The sequence below is a fragment of the Natator depressus genome, chromosome 1 (assembly GCF_965152275.1).
Source record: "Natator depressus isolate rNatDep1 chromosome 1, rNatDep2.hap1, whole genome shotgun sequence".
NCBI classification, from domain to species: domain Eukaryota; kingdom Metazoa; phylum Chordata; order Testudines; family Cheloniidae; genus Natator; species Natator depressus.
Window position 1 is genome coordinate 206962933 of NC_134234.1, and position 15400 is coordinate 206978332.

Below are 15400 nucleotides of genomic sequence, written 5' to 3' on the forward strand. Positions count from 1 at the left end.
CTGGATAACAATGTGATCCCACCACTTAGTGCTTGTTTCCTGAGCCCAGAACTGACAATCCACCATGTTCAGTTGCTCTGTGAATACCGGAAGTAATCTGGTGTTGTTTCTTTCCATGACTCACAGCAGAGCAGGCAACTCTGATTCCTGTGCAGATTGGGAGTTCATGATATACTGCACGACCATCCACAATGTGTTCATAACAGAGACCACAACAATAGAGAGCCGTGCGGGATCCATCCTTTCAGACAGAGATGGCTTGCTGAAAAATGCCATGAAATGCAGTCGGAAGCCCATGGAATGATGGGATGGAAAAAACTGCATCATGGGACATTGATCCTGCACCCATGATGCACTGTCATCCACTCTGCCTTCCCACAACTTCTAGCGGCAGAAGGTTGCGAGTAGCACTCTGGAATAGCTACCCACAATGCACTGCGCTCACTGTCGATGCTAGAGTACCAACTGTGGACGTGCTCTGCTGACAGAAGGAGCATTGTGTGAACATGCATAAGGGATGTAATTATACCGGTTTTTGATTGTTGGCGTAACTTGCATCGACAAAACTGTGTAGTGTAGACAAGCCCTTTAGTGTCTGTTACTGGAGTTCACAGCAATAGGATCAGAGGATATAGTGATAACTAGGCCAGTAAAAGACACAGTATCATATGGGCAGTAAGAATTCAAGTTCTAAAGGTGTAGGAGTAGGGATCTTCATTGAAGAATTCCAGGAAACATGAAACAGTTACAGTACAGTATTTTAGGAAACTCCGAGAAAGTTATTGTCCATTTCTCTAAGCACCTAGTACTGAAGAAATGAGTCAGCTCTTCTCCTGTTTTCTTTATTAAATATCACTCCAGCAATGACACTGTTAATAAATACAGTGGAAGGACAGCTCTGTAAGCTGAGCCATGTGGTCACATTGCTCAGTGTGCTGGTTTTATTTTTAACATCCAAAATCACTTGATATACCTTTCTACTTGGGCTTGCTCTTTCGTCCCCCATTCTCGCCTTCTACTTATCCCTAATCACCTCACTTCAACCCAGCTGAGAAAAAACAAGAGAACAAGTGTCTTGGATACAATCACAGCGACTGTATGATCAAGGTAAGGCTTTACAAATAGGAAACAGTCTTGTTTTTTTATTAATCAAAGCTTATGCTAATATCTACACAGCCAAGCCTAAATCAAGGTTGAAATCTACAAAACAATCTCAGTGACTAGAGTTAAAAAAAGAAAAACAACAGAAAACCCTCACAGCCAAATTTTTCAAAAGTGTTCACTAATGCTTGGTGTCCCAGTTTTTGGATGCTTAATGTGAGGTACCTTGGGCTAGATCCACAAAGACTTAGGCACTGCAAAGCTCAGTGGTGCAGTGCCTAACTTTTAGGTAACTTGCTGGCTAGTGGACTTCTTGCCCTGCATGAGGGGTGCAGGCTCCCTACACAGTGTATGGGGAGAGTTAGGTGCTTAAGAATGGGGTTCACAGCAGCCAGCAAGCTGAGTGGGTAGCTACCTCAGATAGCCAGTAGAAAATGCTGAGGAGAGGGGTTAGGCCTAATCAGTGTTAGACACAACATAGGTCTTTGGGTGCCTACCTCTGCTCAGGATTCACAGCCAAGAACCCTCTCCTGGAGATAGGCACCTAAGCCAGGCCATCTCTTTCTCAAGAATAAACAGAGAGAGATTTCCTTGCTATCATAGCCAATAGCCTGGTGGTTAGAGTACTCACCTGGGATGTAGGAAACCTGTTTTCAAATACTTGCTTTACCTGATTTGGAGCAGAGACTTGAACTTGGGTCCCCTATATCCCCAGGCCCTAGCCACCAGGTTATTCTCAGTCTCTCCTGTTCAAGCTGTTCCACTTTGTATAAATAATTAAATAATTCATTGGAGCAAGGACTTAAGTCTCCCATGGCCCACCTGAGTGCCCTAGCCATCTGGATATTGAGTCAGTCTCTTTCTCTTTGGCCCAATGAATATTTTAACTCTTTAACACAAAGTGGAACAGCTGCAACAGAGGAGAGAGATCTACCCCCAGGAGCCTGGTGGTTAGGGCACTCACCTGGGTGGGTCCCAGGGACCCATTAAGTCCCTGCTCCAAACCAGGCAGAGCAGGGATTTGAAAACAGGTCTCCCATGTCCTGGGTGAGCGCCGTAAACCTGAGCTTTTGGGTATTCTGGGACACACACTTTGTTGCCAATATTCCTGCTCTGGCTGCCTCAAGCCATCTTTAGTGTGGGGCCTGAACCAGTAAGCATATTCTGAGAACCACCTGTGGAAGTTTAGGCACCTAGGGGACTTTATCACAGAAATAGTGACACCTAGGGAATTTAGGTGCCTCCAAGTTTAGGTGGCAGCTGAGCAGGGGGGTTGAGGATCTCAGTGGTGCCTAAATGTTGGATTTAGGCATCCCTTTGTGAATCTAGCCCCTTGTGCTTGATTTCTTATCTCCTCTGAAAATCAGGTATAAGATGTCTCAAGTTGGATTCCACATTATAGAGGCACCCAGTATCAGTGAACACTTCTGAAAATATTGGTCTTAAGTTTTATTGTTTTTTTCTCATGATCTGTACAAATTTTGAATATTTTTAAGGGATCAGAACAATTGCACCATTTCTTGAACAGTGCTGGATAGTGGAACAGCTGTGTATGGCAAAACACTTTTCCTTTCTAAAGGGTCAGATTCTGAATTCAGTTACCTTGGTGTAAATTGAGATTAGCTCAGTTTAAGTCAGTAGAGTTACTCTGGAGTTACAACAATAATTGAGATTTTAAAAAACCCCAAACCCTCTCTAAATTCGAATTTTCATATGAAGTTGCAGAAGCAGACGGGTGAAGGGTCCGTTGGAGTTTCAAGCATTGTAATTTTCGAAAGGTTTTGCAAAAGGAATTTTAGAAAACATCCAGATACATGAGGAGCTGGAGAAGCATCAGGAATGTTATTATTATTTATTTGTATTACTGTCGTGCCATTGTGCTATGCTCTGTACATATAGAACAAAAAGACAGACCCTGTCCCAAAGCACTTAAAGTCTAAGTGTAAGACAAGAGAAAACAGATGGATACTGACTGATGGTGGAGTACAAAGAAACAATAAGACAATAGTATTTAAACAGACAAGGTAGACACAGAATGGGAGAAGGGTATAACACACAAGCAGAGTGAGCAATGTGATGGCAGCAAAGATCATGTCACTTCCATGATTTTTAGGGGGATGGGGTGATTTTACTTCAGAAGGGGTCAGCTGAAAGGAAAGGGACGGGAGAGTAAGAGGGAAAGATGTGGAGTGAAGCTGAGGTGAACAGACCCAAGGGGAGGGCTGGAGCAAACAGCCAAACAGCACAGGACAGAGAAAGTCAGAACATTCTGCAGTTTTGACTGGAAAGTCCAGGGGACCAAAAGTCATAGAGTCATAGAATCATAGAATATCAGGGTTGGAAGGGACCTCAGGAGGTCATCTAGTCCAACCCCCTGCTCAAAGCAGGACCAATCCCCAATCAAATCATCCCAGCCAGGGCTTTGTCAAGCCTGACCTTAAAAACTTCCAAGGAAGGAGATTCCACCACCTCCCTAGGTAACACATTCCAGTGTTTCACCACCCTCCTAGTGAAAAAGTTTTTCCTAATATCCAACCTAAACCTCCCCCACTGCAACTTGAGACCATTACTCCTTGTCCTGTCCTCTTCTACCACTGAGAATAGTCTAGAACCATCCTCTCTGGAACCACCTCTCAGGTAGTTGAAAGCAGCTATCAAATCCCCCCTCATTCTTCTCTTCCGTAGACTAAACATTCCCAGTTCCCTCAGCCTCTCCTCATAAGTCATGTGTTCCAGACCCCTAATCATTTTTGTTGCCCTTCGCTGGACTCTCTCCAATTTATCCACATCCTTCTTGTAGTGTGGGGCCCAAAACTGGACACAGTACTCCAGATGAGGCCTCACCAGTGTCGAATAGAGGGGAACGATCACGTCCCTCGATCTGCTCTCTATGCCCCTACTTATACATCCCAAAATGCCATTGGCCTTCTTGGCAACAAGGGCACACTGCTGATTCATATCCAGCTTCTCGTCCACTGTCACCCCTAGGTCCTTTTCCGCAGAACTGCTGCCTAACCATTCGGTCCCTAGTCTGTAGCGGTGCATTGGGTTCTTCCATCCTAAGTGCAGGACCCTGCACTTATCCTTATTGAACCTCATCAGGTTTCTTTTGGCCCAATCCTCCAATTTGTCTAGGGCCCTCTGTATCCTATTCCTGCCCTCCAGCGTATCTACCACTCCTCCCAGTTTAGTATCATCCGCAAATTTGCTGAGAGTGCAATCCACACCATCCTCCAGATCATTTATGAAGATATTGAACAAAACTGGCCCCAGGACCGACCCCTGGGGCACTCCACTTGACACCGGCTGCCAACTAGACATGGAGCCATTGATCACTACCCGTTGAGCCCGACAATCTAGCCAACTTTCTACCCACCTTATAGTGCATTCATCCAGCCCATACTTCTTTAACTTGCTGACAAGAATACTGTGGGAGACCGTGTCAAAAGCTTTGCTAAAGTCAAGAAACAATACATCCACTGCTTTCCCTTCATCCACAGAATCAGTAATCTCATCACAGAAGGCGATTAGATTAGTGAGGCATGACCTACCCTTGGTGAATCCATGCTGACTGTTCCTGATCACTTTCCTCTCATGTAAGTGCTTCAGGATTGATTCCTTGAGGACCTGCTCCATGATTTTTCCGGGGACTGAGGTGAGGCTGACTGGCCTGTAGTTCCCAGGATCCTCCTTCTTCCCTTTTTTAAAGATTGGCACTACATTAGCCTTTTTCCAGTCATCTGGGACTTCCCCGGTTCACCACGAGTTTTCAAAGATAATGGCCAATGGCTCTGCAATCACATCCGCCAATTCCTTTAGCACTCTCGGATGCAACTCGTCCGGCCCCATGGACTTGTGCACGTCCAGCTTTTCTAAATAGTCCCTAACCACCTCTTTCTCCACTGAGGGCTGGCCTTCTACTCCCCATGTTGTGATGCCCAGCGCAGCAGTCTGGGAGCTGACCTTGTTCGTGAAGACAGAAGCAAAAAAAGCATTGAGTACATTAGCTTTTTCCACATCCTCTGTCACTAGGTTGCCTCCCTCATTCAGTAAGGGGCCCACACTTTCCTTGGCTTTCTTCTTGTTGCCAACTTACCTGAAGAAACCCTTCTTGTTACTCTTGACATCTCTTGCTAGCTGCAGCTCCAGGTGCGATTTGGCCCTCCTGATTTCATTCCTACATGCCCGAGCAATATTTTTATACTCTTCCCTGGTCATATGTCCAACCTTCCACTTCTTGTAAGCTTCTTTTTTATGTTTAAGATCCTTTAGGATTTCACCGTTAAGCCAAGCTGGTCGCCTGCCATATTTACTATTCTTTCAACTCATCGGGATGGTTTGTCCCTGTAACCTCAGTCTCTGCTTTGGCTGCTACTGCCCCTACAGGACAGAGTCTTTGGTTGACCCCTCTTTGCAGCTCACATGGTGCTGGGGAAGGGAGGCACTGCCTGGGTCCTAGTGCCCCCACAGTGGAAAGGGAGGTCTCCCCCGCACAGTTCTGAGTCCAGGAGGGTGTTTTGGGGATGGATGGCACCGGCTGGGCCCATTTTACCCCTTCCTCACAAAGCAGCAATCCCTGCTTTGGCTGCTTCTAGTCCTATCAGGTAGAGACTCTGGCTGGCTCCTCTGTAGGAGTAGCTTTGTGATGCCCTGGAGCAAGCTGTTCATACGATTTATGCATTTTATTTTTTTTGTTTGGGAGACATTTCTATATCCATAATGCAAAGCCTCACATTTTTAGCCCAACTTCAATTGTTATTCTAAAGGTAACATAATAAATATAGGCAAAGCCAGTAGCACCACCTATAGTTAGGGTTGGTTAACAGTGCACTCTCCATTATAAGACCTTCTTAAGTTGTTAATAACTTTGCCAAACTTTAACTGTTTGGATCAAACTTTTCCATGTTGGTATCTGGCTTAGGCTAAGTTTGTTTTTGTTTTTGTTTTTGTTTTGTTTGTTTGTTTCAGCCAAACCCAGTCAGCCCTTCCCTAGAACAAGGTTAAAAAATTCTTGGTGATGTTCTTGTTAGATTCATATAAATGTTAATAAAAAAATTCTTTTTGCTGTTTTGTTGAGACGCTCAAGTCCCTGAATGCTGTAGAACAGGAATTTTAAATTTGACAGAGGGCGTCACCCTGGTATTAGAGGTGTGCCTTCTGTCATCCCTATAAAATCTGCCAAAACTTGGTCAAGTTATAAGCCTCTGGAAAAAAAGCAGTTTGCACACACTGGGGGTATGTCTACACTAGAAACACTATAGTGGCACAGATGCAGCGGTAGTGTAGACATGTACTGTAGAGACAGAAGGGTGTCTTCCGTTGCTATAGTAAATCCACCTGTCCAAGAGGCTGTAGCTTGGTCAACAGAAGAATTCTTCCATCAATCTAGTGGTGTCTACACTGGGGATTAAGTCGGCTTAACTACGTTTCACAGGACAAAATTTTTCACAGTCCTGAGCAATGTAATTAAGTCAACCTAACTTTGTAATGTAGACTAGGCCTCAGGGGTTTGTTAGAGTTTGGGAGCATTATTTGCCAAAGATTCTATCTACATTGAGCATACTCTATCCCCACAAAGCTCCTAATGTGCTGCACATGTGATAGTCCGACATAGCAACTGAGCATGTTGTATCCTATGGGTTACTGGGGCTGACCAGGACTTTTTCTGCCACTTGTCCTTGCAAGCTATGGGGTCTGTTGTGGTGCCAGATAAGTAGTAAAGACCTCTATACCTTTCATCACCATATACATTCTGACAGGTTTCCATGTCCGCTTTTTGGGTTATGTCTCACCCTCTGGTCTCATTTTTGGACATATACACATTTGATGCAGTGGCTATTTTGAAGCTTTTTTTATTTTTTATAGAGAACATTAGAACTGCTTGAGTGTGGTTTTTTTCATATTTAGAAACATTTTAAAGGTTAGAAGAAAAAAGATTTTTTTTCAGAAGAAAATGGGCTTTTCACACACTTTAAATAAAGTTTAGTAAACAGAGGAATAAAGTGTTAAGACATAAATATGTTAATAGGCCTTTTTACAGATAAAATACTTTTTATGCAGTTTTTGAAATAAAGACATTAAATATTAGTAATAAAACATGTATTTTTAGAAATAATTGTTATGGATTTAGGTTGTTTTGAAATAAAGTCTGAAAAATAATGGTATGTTTTTGAAATAAAGGCATTAAATATTAGTAACAGAACATACGTTTGTAGAGAAAATAAAGTGGGGTTGGATTAAACAAGACACAAAGTAAGAGAGGCTGTAGAACAGCTGAGAAAACCAAAAGCCTTTCAGCCTATTACAATAAGAGAGAGAGAGAGAGAGAGAGAGAAAGGAGAGAGGCTGCAGAGAAAGTTTTAAAACAGGAGAGGAAGAAAAGCCTGTGTCACTGACCAAGTGGCAGAAAGAAGTGAAAAGTAGCTTATGCCTTCAGCTGCCACTAGCCAAATGCCAGTAATTCCAGGACAGTCAGCCTTGGACAAGCCACACCTCTTGCCTGAGCCAATCAGAAGCTATTCTTTAGACATGTCCTAGAATTGCATTTTCCTGAACCATTTTTAAAAACATACTTTTTTGCAAGAGCTTTTTAGCTGGGAGCTTATAGGTTGTGATCCTGGCCTTTTACAAGACACCTACAGCCTCCAAGAAGCCTGAATTGCCTTTGGATGCACTAGCATGTGTTCAGAAGAGACAACCCATTCACACTTATTTTGCTGAAGAGACTTCACCAATACTGAACTCCATGTTCCATCCAGATATTGACCTGAAGAAACAGGGAGATTCCATGGGGCCATCACTGGTTGTAAATGGGGAAAAAGATGTAAAAGTACTTCAGGACAGGGTGCGGAGAGATCTGTTGCCAGCTATGGAACAGGCAGTGTCAGGGAGAGAGGTAAGGCATTCTATATTATAGTATAACAAATTGTTGCAAAATTATAAGAGGTTAAATATATTTATATTTTTTATAGGAGAGGAAAGAAGAAGAGCTTATATACATTCACATGGCAGTGGTGAGATTGTGAGAGGATAGGAAAGCAGTAACCGATGATTCATGGGCAGATGGCGATGTTATTACGGTAACACAACCAAGTTTTTTTTAAGGTTCTCAAAAAATTATTACAGCTATGAGTTTAAAAGGTGCTTTTTTGTTTTTTGACAGATAACCAAACCAGGTCCACACAGGACCATGGCTTGAGTGTGTAGCGAATTGCCTCCAGATGCAAAACTACCTAAGCCAGAAGTGCATGATGAGGTAAAACAGCTTAGAACATTTTTAAAAAGTAATTGATTTATAATTATAAGGGTTTAAATACATGTATATGTTTGTTTTTAATAACAGGAATCGAAGACAGATAACATGAAGACCCAGGCAGTGCCCGGCAGCAGGGCTTCTGGGGATGATGATAATTCAGAAACAGACGACAGAGTGGTAGAGGTAACATGAGTGACATTTTTTTGCCTGTTTTACTTTTAAATTACCACAACAAAAAAGCTGAAACCTTTTTTTTTCCTTTGCTTTTGACAGACATCTTCAGAGGATGAAGCAGACAAAGAGAATCAACCTTTGAGAAGAATAAACCTCATATTCATGTGCTGGCTTTGCATGAAGCAAGTCTTTGGAAAAAAGACTGTAAAAAGTAAGGAGTCTGGCCAACAGATCTTTAAAGATGACATTACATAGGGCTGTTATAGTAAAAACCATTTTCCACTGTTGGAAGGGTCAGCTCTTTGATAACTGTGAAGCCTGTGTGCTAGACAAACCCAGTCAACACCACCATGATTGTATGTTGTAGGGGCAAGTAGAAACATTAAACCAGATGATAGGCATTAATTCTACGTTGCATGTGGCACGGATCCTAAATATATTCATGGCCTCAGGCTACAAACTGCTGCAGGGTCTTAACTTGACGACTGAAAATCGTGTGTGTGTGTGTGTGTGTGTGTGTGTGTGTGTCTGAGTGTGTGTGTGATGTGTCCATCCTGGAATGGGAGGGGTGAAAGTCGTGCAGACCCCAGCTCTGCTAGCTGGCTCCGGCTCCAGCCTCTTACTGTATGTGGCTGCCCCATGAGTGGGGATGGGGATCGCGGGTGGGGACAGGCAGCCTATCCCTATCTACAAAGGTAGATGAGCCTACCTTTAAGATGAAATACAGGCACAGTACAGTATTTGCTTTTGGGAGCGGGGCGGGGGGTGTCTCTGCTGCTGCCTGATTGGTTACTTCCAGTTTCACTTGGTGTCACGTTGACTGGTCAGTACATAACTCTGGTGTTTGTATTTTTGATGTTCGATTGTATATGTGATTATGAACACTGTGCAGTTAGCACATATTTTACCAAAGGATGCTTCATTTTTAGATGTTTTTCCTAGAAACCTACTCCTGAAGGGTTCTATGGCCACCAGACCCATGGGGCTGATTGTTAATGCACACATATGTTAACACACACATAGGCGCCGACTTCTGCTCAACCCCCCTCTGCCTCCGGCCCCGCCGTGACTCCACACCTGCCCCGCCCCCTCCCGCCCCCATTCCAACCCCTTCCCCAAAGTTCCCGCCCCAACTCCTCCCCTTTCCTGCCCCTATTCGACTCCTTCCCCAAATCCCCGCCCCGGCTCCGCCTCTTCCCCACCTCCTCCCCTGAGTGCGCTGTGTCCCCGCTTCTCCCCCCTCCCTCCCGGAGCTTGCTACAGCTGTTCAGCGGGAGCAAGTGCTGGGACGCAGGTGGAGGAGCTGGGACGCAGCGCGCTCAGGGGAGGTGAAGGAGGAGGAGGTGAGGTGGGACGGGGGGGCGGGGCCGGAAGCTTGGCTGCCGGTGGGTGCAGAGCACCCACTAATTTTTCCCCGTGGCGCCTATGAACACACATACTCACAACTTACCAGGGGAACACTAGCTGGCTCTCTATGTACCAAAACACAGGCGAGGCAAGTTTTTTTGACTCCTATGGATTTTCCCCAGACAGTAGCTTCTTTCCTAAAACTACCATGACTTTTTTTGGAATTATAACTCTGATAATATTGTGTTTCACCAGAAACACCTACAAGACCTCTTCATGGTAACTGGTGGTTGTCATTGTGTATATATTTTTAAAGAAATATAATAAGGGGTTACCTGTTGATCAGATTTTAAAATTGGATACAGATGACTTACCCGAAAATGACCACAGGGTGGTGGAGTTTGCAAAAGGGAAAAAGCCAGGCATGTCCAGAGGTGCCCCAAACACGTTTCAGCAGGACCAGACCTGTCTTTCATGGTGTGAGTTTGAAGATTGACAGTCTGGCTTTGATAAGCAGTTTTAAAAGTGCCAGCTTTCTCCGCACGTGGCTAAACATACTTGTAAGGCATATGGCCGTTCTTAAAATGGTCGGGGCTTGGTAAAAAATACGACTTTTTATGTGCTGTTTTCAAAATGTTTACACAGGGCTACTCGGGAGGGTGAAGGCCTATTTTCAAACTGTAGGATTTGACGGTTGAAGCATTTAAATCCACCAATAGGTCCCCTTAGGGTTTTTTAGTAGCATCCTTAAAAGCCTCCGAAAAGAATGTGTCTTACCCAGGGTACATTTGACATGCCAACATGGCAATTTGCTGTTTATTTAGTGGGTTTTTAATAGAACCATGTATTTTATATTTCAATTAATTGTACGGCTCTCTTTTCCCTGGAAAAACACATTTTGCACAATGTACATAATATTCAGGTTCCTGTGGCTTATGTATTTTGTAAAGGCTTTCTTGATTTCATTGCTTTCGGAAGCAGATTCCAACAGGACATCTATAATCACCGTGTTCACTTTATTACTAGTGTAAGCAGAGTCAGAATGAGCTCTACGCTGACATCTGGTGGTGAGTTGTAGAAAAGGACTTCAGGGGCTGATCTTGTTTGCATGGGCACACCCACCATGCCTAGCATGATGGGACTGCTTGCCCAAATGGTCACTTTGGCTGCTGTGGGATCCCCAGTCTCTTTGTTATTGGGGCAGGAGTAATAAAGTGTTGTTATCCTGGTTATGTGAATCAAGGACAATAGAACTGTACTTGGCATTTTATGACGGATGGACTCGCCCTCAACCACCTAGAACTTGCTAGGCAAGGGACATGAGTTCCAAAGCCCAGTGAATTGAGAGAGGGTGGGTCTGTGTCTAAGGTCCTAAACATCACTTTGACCCCCTCCTCTTTCTACTGTGTAATAGCAGAGCTAATTTTGACTCCATTGGGAGTCTGGTTATGTGCTGCAGAGCTGAAATTTCTGATTCCTAGGTCTAAGCGTTAGACCTACTTTGGGCTAGGGGTTCTAAGTGTGCCAGCACTGGGGCCCTCCTGTTACCAGCTGAAATTGCTAAAGAGCTGAATATCGGGGGTAGCTGTGTTAGTCTGTATCCACAAAAAGAACAAGGAGTCCGGTGGCACCTTAAAGACTAACAGATTTATTTGGGTATAAGCTTTTGTGGGTTAGAATACCCTTCACTGGATGCATGGAATGAAAGTATAATAATGCCTACATCTGCAATTTTCACTCCATGCATCCAATTAAGTGGTTCTAGCCCATGAAAGCTTATGCCCAAATAAATCTGTTAGTCTTTAAGGTGCCACCGGACTCCTTGTTGTTAAAGAGCTGAAGTTACTAAGAGCTGAAATCACTGAGTTCTGTGTTAAGTTGGGGGGGGCTGAAGACATATTGGTGAGCAGCTAGCAGGATGGCTAGTGGAGAGGAGCATCCAGGAGGACAGCTGGCGGAGAGGCACAGCTGGTGGTGAAGACTGCAGCAGAACCCCACAGAGAGGCATGGCAATTGGCTCTCGACCCGAGCAGCAGAGCATGTAAGATGCCCCCATACTTCCCCCCTCTTCCACCCAGGCTAGGAGGTAAACTCTGCAGATGAACTTCTGAACTCTTGGGGCTACACTGACCAAGGACAGAAACTGTGGGTGGGGTGACTGTTGGGTTGCTGGACTTAAGACCCTGAGCGGAAAAGGACACTGCCAAACTTACTTGGGGTGGGTCTTTTGCTCATGGTTTGTGTTATGAATCCTGTTTGTGATGTTTCCCCAACAGAATGCCGCATTGCTTCCTTTCTTTATTAAAAGGCTTTTGCTACACTCAGACTCTGTGCTTGCAAGAGGGGAAGTATTGACTCTTAGAGGCACCCACGGGGGTGGTATGTAATTGTCCCCGGTCACTGGGTGGGGGCTTGAGCCGGTTTTGCATTGTGTTATTAAAATGGAACCCCTAGATACTGAACCCGGCCCTTGTTGCTGCCAACTCTAACAGGCAGAAGGGTTACACTAGGAAATAAGCATTCATTCTTAAAACTATCAGGTAAACCTTACAAAAATGTGATATATGGAAATACATGTAACAACTCTTTATACAACTGTTGCCAACAACTCTTAATACCTCACAGTATTTCAGGCACGCAAAACTGCCTATTACTATTTTCTAACAATTTTTTGAAGGGCCACAAAGCAAAAAGGAAAAAGGATGGACAAATTAGATGTGATTCTGCATAATAATCAATGCCTTGGTCAGTGCAGCCCCAAGAGTTCAGAAGTTCATCTGCAGAGTTTACCTCCTAGCCTGGGTGGAAGAGGGGGGAAGTATGGGGGCATCTTACATCAATATGGCAAAGTTGTAAATCTGCCTTCAGGGTTCTTTTATCGTAAATGACTTTCTGGGTATTTTAAAGAATTCTTGTCTCTATCAACCAGTATTTTTTCACCCCCAGAATCCCATGCTGCTGTATCACAAGCTCTTTTAGGTCCTCCCCTTCAGGGTTCAAACAGTAGCCCTGGATGAGAGCTTTAAACTCCCCAAATTAATTTTCCCAATATTCCCCAAGTTCAGTGTGCTCCCTTTTACTTTAGTACAGGACTTACCTCTGGCGAGTGTGTATCTGTATGTTTTAGGCCCTGCAGATACAGATTCCACAATGTGTTCATCTGGTGGTGTCTTGCCAGTCAGATCACCTAAATAATCCCCTACGCGTGGGTTCCACTCCCCTTCTTTACTCACAAAAATCACAGAATCAGTATCATGGTACAGACAACACCTAAGTTCCCTGTAAGCTGTACAGACAACACCTAAGTTCCCTGCTGTGCAACAGCCTATTTATCACCACGCAGGGGCTCAGGGAACCAAACGGGGACCAGCTACAGGAGGGGTGCCCTCTCCCCTGGCCCCAAGCTAGCCTGGCCCCCAACCTGCTGCAGCCAGGGCAGCCCAGACCTACTGTGGCCGGGGCACCACTCTGCCAGCCCCAACTCAGCTGCGGCCCGGACCTGCCATGGCCAACCCAGCTGTGGCCGGGGCGCTGTGGCTCAGACCCAGGTGCAGCCGAGCTGGAGTGGCCTGGCTCCAGGCACAGCCAGAGCAGCCGAGCCCCAGGCACGGCCAGAGAGGCACGGTCCAGATCCAAGCATGTCCCAGACTTGCTGGGGCCGGGGAAGGGGCACCTATTCTGCAGCCCTAGCCCTGGAGCTGCTGAGGTGGGGAGAGGCACCTCCCCACGCCCCATCCCAGGTACTGCTGCAGGGAGAGAGAGCTGGAGGGAGTCCTCTCTCCCCGCTGTAGCCCTGGAGCACCCTCCTGTGCCTCAAACCCTTCATCCCTGGCCCCACCACAAAACCCGCACTCCCAGCCACAGCCCTCACCCCCTGCACCCAACCCTCTGCTCCAGCCCTGAGCCCCTCATCCCCAGCTCCATCTCAGAGTCCACACTCTGGCAGCAACAAAAGGCAACAACAAAAGGATCTGTTGGACTCTTGAGTGAGTCACCCCCCTTCCTTTGGTCAGTTTGAGACTGCGATGTGGTAATGCTCACCTGACTTTGAAGTGGGAGGGGCAAAGCCAAGAGGGGAGAAGGAAAATGATAAAAGGGAGAGACATTTGCCATGCTCTACCTCTCTCTTCTACCTACATCTAGAGACACCACACCAAGCAATTGAAGCACTGATCAAAGGGGAGAGCCTGGCTGAAGAGCAACCAGCCAGCCTGTGGTGAGACACATCTAAGTTTGTAAGGGCATTGAAAGTGTTAAGATCAGCTTAGAATGCATTTTGCTTTTATTTCATTTGACCAAATCTGACTTGTTATATTTTGACTTATAATCACTTAAAATCTATCTTTATACTTAATAAATCTGTTTGTTTATTCCACCGGAAGCAGTGCATTTGGTTTGAAGTGTGTCAGAGACTCCCCTTGCAATAATAAGCCTGGTACAGATCAATTTCTTTGTTAAACTGAGGAACTCATATAAGCTTGCAGCGTCCAGTGGGCATAACTGGACACTGCAAGACGGAGGTTCCTAGGGTTGTGTCTGGGACCGGAGATATTGGCTAGCGTCATTCGGTTGCACAATCCAAGGAGCAGCTTACATGCCAGAGGCTGTGCGTGAACAGCCCAGGAGTGGGGGTTCTCAGAGCAGAGCAGGGTAAGGCTGGCTCCCAGAGTCAAGGATTGGAGTGACCTAGCAGATCACAGGTCCAGATAACACCAGAGGGGAACATCACACCAATGGACTGTCTGAGATCCCCCAAATCCTCCCATACGATGACAGGGTGCCCCATGGGGTACTTCTTAATATTGTTAACAAAAGGGCAGAAGCTGGTAAAATCATAGTAATGAATATGCTTCCTGGGCTACAGTTTGTAATACAGACAGATAGTGTTTGTTCTACCTCTGTAAAAGGTGTGTCTAGGAACCAAAGGCTGTGACATGTTTTTTTTCCAAGTAATAAATCCCCCACCTGATTATTACTAGTTAACAAGGCTTTCCATCCATGTTCCATATCATCCTCACCTCATACTCCTGATTTCTAAGAAATTAGGACTTAATGAGGGTTCAACTGTACAACTGTCCATATGTTGCATTAAGCAGCGGGTTGCAGTCATTCTCCCAGCAGTAGTTGGGACAGTGTGAAAAAAGCAGCCATTACCAACTATGACACCATAACAATCTAAAAAATAGGACTCTACTTTAAATTCCCCACCCTGCAAAACATGCTGGATATGGATGTTCTCTATGTGGGCCAAAAGAAAAGGAGTACTTGTGTCACCTTAGAGACTAACAAATTTATTTGAGCATAAGCTTTCGTGAGCTACAGCTCACTTCATCGGATGCATTCAGTGGAAAATACAGTGGGGAGATTTATATACATAGAGAACATGAAACAATGGGTGTTACCATACACACTATAAGAAGAGTGATCACTTAAGGTGAGCTATTACCAGCAGGAGAGCAGGGGGGTGGGGGGAAACCTTTTGTAGTGATAATCAAGGTGGGCCATTTCCAGCAGTTGACAAGA

General features: G+C 45.1%; 1 protein-coding gene across 1 annotated transcript in view; it reads left to right on the top strand.

Moving 5' to 3' along the window:
• The first annotated feature begins 1054 nt into the window (after positions 1-1054).
• The window catches only part of FBXO40 (F-box protein 40), a 32378-nt gene continuing 18032 nt past the window's right edge, over positions 1055-15400 (top strand). The window contains exon 1 of the mRNA XM_074975342.1: positions 1055-1107. Within this exon, the coding sequence (XP_074831443.1) occupies positions 1099-1107 (9 nt within the window). The 5' untranslated portion in view covers positions 1055-1098. The remainder of the gene's footprint in view (positions 1108-15400) is intronic.